We start from the raw sequence: 1,596 nt of genomic DNA, 5'->3' as shown, positions 1-1,596 counted from the left end.
CTATCTACACTTTATAACAGGAGGTACTAGCTGTTGTTGTTGTAGATAATATACTAACATTTAATAACATCCAAGAAGGTTACAGTTAGTTACACAGTGACGTACATCACATAAGTCCGTGAAATTTCGTAGGCCTACCGTAGGTAAACATAGAAAGAGCAATAATAGTAAAACTCGAGCGTCACGACATTGCGAAGTGTCTGCTCTTGTTCCTCGTATCGTACTCACTCGAGTCAATTCGAGATGGCCCGAGTGAAGTTTCATGCAAATGTTTCGTACGGGAAAAAAAAAATCGCGAACGGGGCTAACATATAAATGGGCATATAAGTGATATATAATGGGCATATAAGTGATATTGATCGTAATTGCACTTGGTTCTCACTTAAAGTTCTTGAAGATCCCATTTCATTATGATTGTGCAGCATATGAAGATATTAGACTTAAAGAATAAAACATATTATAAAGATACTTTAAATTTAAATCTCAATGGTTTTAAAAAATTCATTGGATCATTTCCATAGAAGCGACAATATCACAAAATTCATGTTTACCATCGGTAACACATCTTTTACATACGAAGATGTCTCATTTATGGCTTCTTTGACAACTTTTGTAAACAGTTGATTTGTAAAGCATTAAAAGAAAAATCTTCCTTTAAACATTTTGAAAGTATGGATTGCCTTCCACATTGCTAATTTTGCAGTCTCAATTAAATAATTTATTGCAATGTGATACTCTTTTGTAAAACTTAAGAAATGTAAAATATGTAACTTTAGTAATTTTGTGTTAATATTTACCATTTATGTATTTCATTTAATAATTTATCTTATTATATTTTTTATTTCTTTATCATTTTAGTAGATCTAGCTGTTAAGTTAATTTTTTGCAAATGTTCTTAATTTAACTCGTTAACCTAAACTATCATTATTATAAAACCCTTATTTACAAAGTTTACATTTACAATAGTACCATGTCAACACACTCCTGAAACCGTTACAAAAATATTCATATTTCAGAATGTGATGGTTTTCAATGTTTGTCCGATTCAGAGTGCATTTCCGAAAGCTGGAAGTGCGATATCATAGTAGACTGTGAGGACGGCTCGGATGAAACTGACTGTTCATGTACGTATACAAAGTAAATATATATATATATATATATATATATATATATATATATAATGTAATCCACGTGTGTTCCTTAGATACATAACTCAATGAAAACAAACCTGCTATAATAACACTGTACTAACAATAAATATTGACGAGCCGATGACACTTTGCATAGGTTCAACCTATTATGATGCGGCTTTCTTATATTCTATTGCTTCACCTCATAATCGCCGCTTGCCTTTGTTCATTTACTGTATATAATGCATTTTTATTGTATAGGCTCACAGATTGTATACTATGTCACCGCTTTCTATTGTTTTTATAATATTTATATATTATGATGCCAGTGTCTACCGTCACTACACGTTGAGAAAGGTCGCAGGTGCGACCGCAATATTCGTGATCAATAAAAGTTATATGTTTCGTTATACGTCAGCTTGGTATTTCCTTTGGTTACTTATGCTGTTCAACTATTATATAATCC

General features: G+C 31.5%; 1 protein-coding gene across 1 annotated transcript in view; it reads left to right on the top strand.

Annotated features, from left to right (window-relative positions):
* Positions 1 to 1,596, top strand: part of LOC117114565 — a 37,528-nt gene that overhangs the window by 16,544 nt on the left and 19,388 nt on the right. The window contains exon 11 of the mRNA XM_033258245.1: positions 1,017 to 1,124. Within this exon, the coding sequence (XP_033114136.1) occupies positions 1,017 to 1,124 (108 nt within the window). The remainder of the gene's footprint in view (positions 1 to 1,016; positions 1,125 to 1,596) is intronic.

Source organism: Anneissia japonica, unplaced genomic scaffold (genome assembly GCF_011630105.1).
Source record: "Anneissia japonica isolate Jap-2015-1 unplaced genomic scaffold, ASM1163010v1 scaffold199_len4679917_cov187, whole genome shotgun sequence".
Classification (NCBI taxonomy): domain Eukaryota; kingdom Metazoa; phylum Echinodermata; class Crinoidea; order Comatulida; family Comatulidae; genus Anneissia; species Anneissia japonica.
The sequence above is the reverse complement of the archived record's forward strand: the minus strand, read 5'-3'. Positions and strand labels throughout refer to the sequence as shown.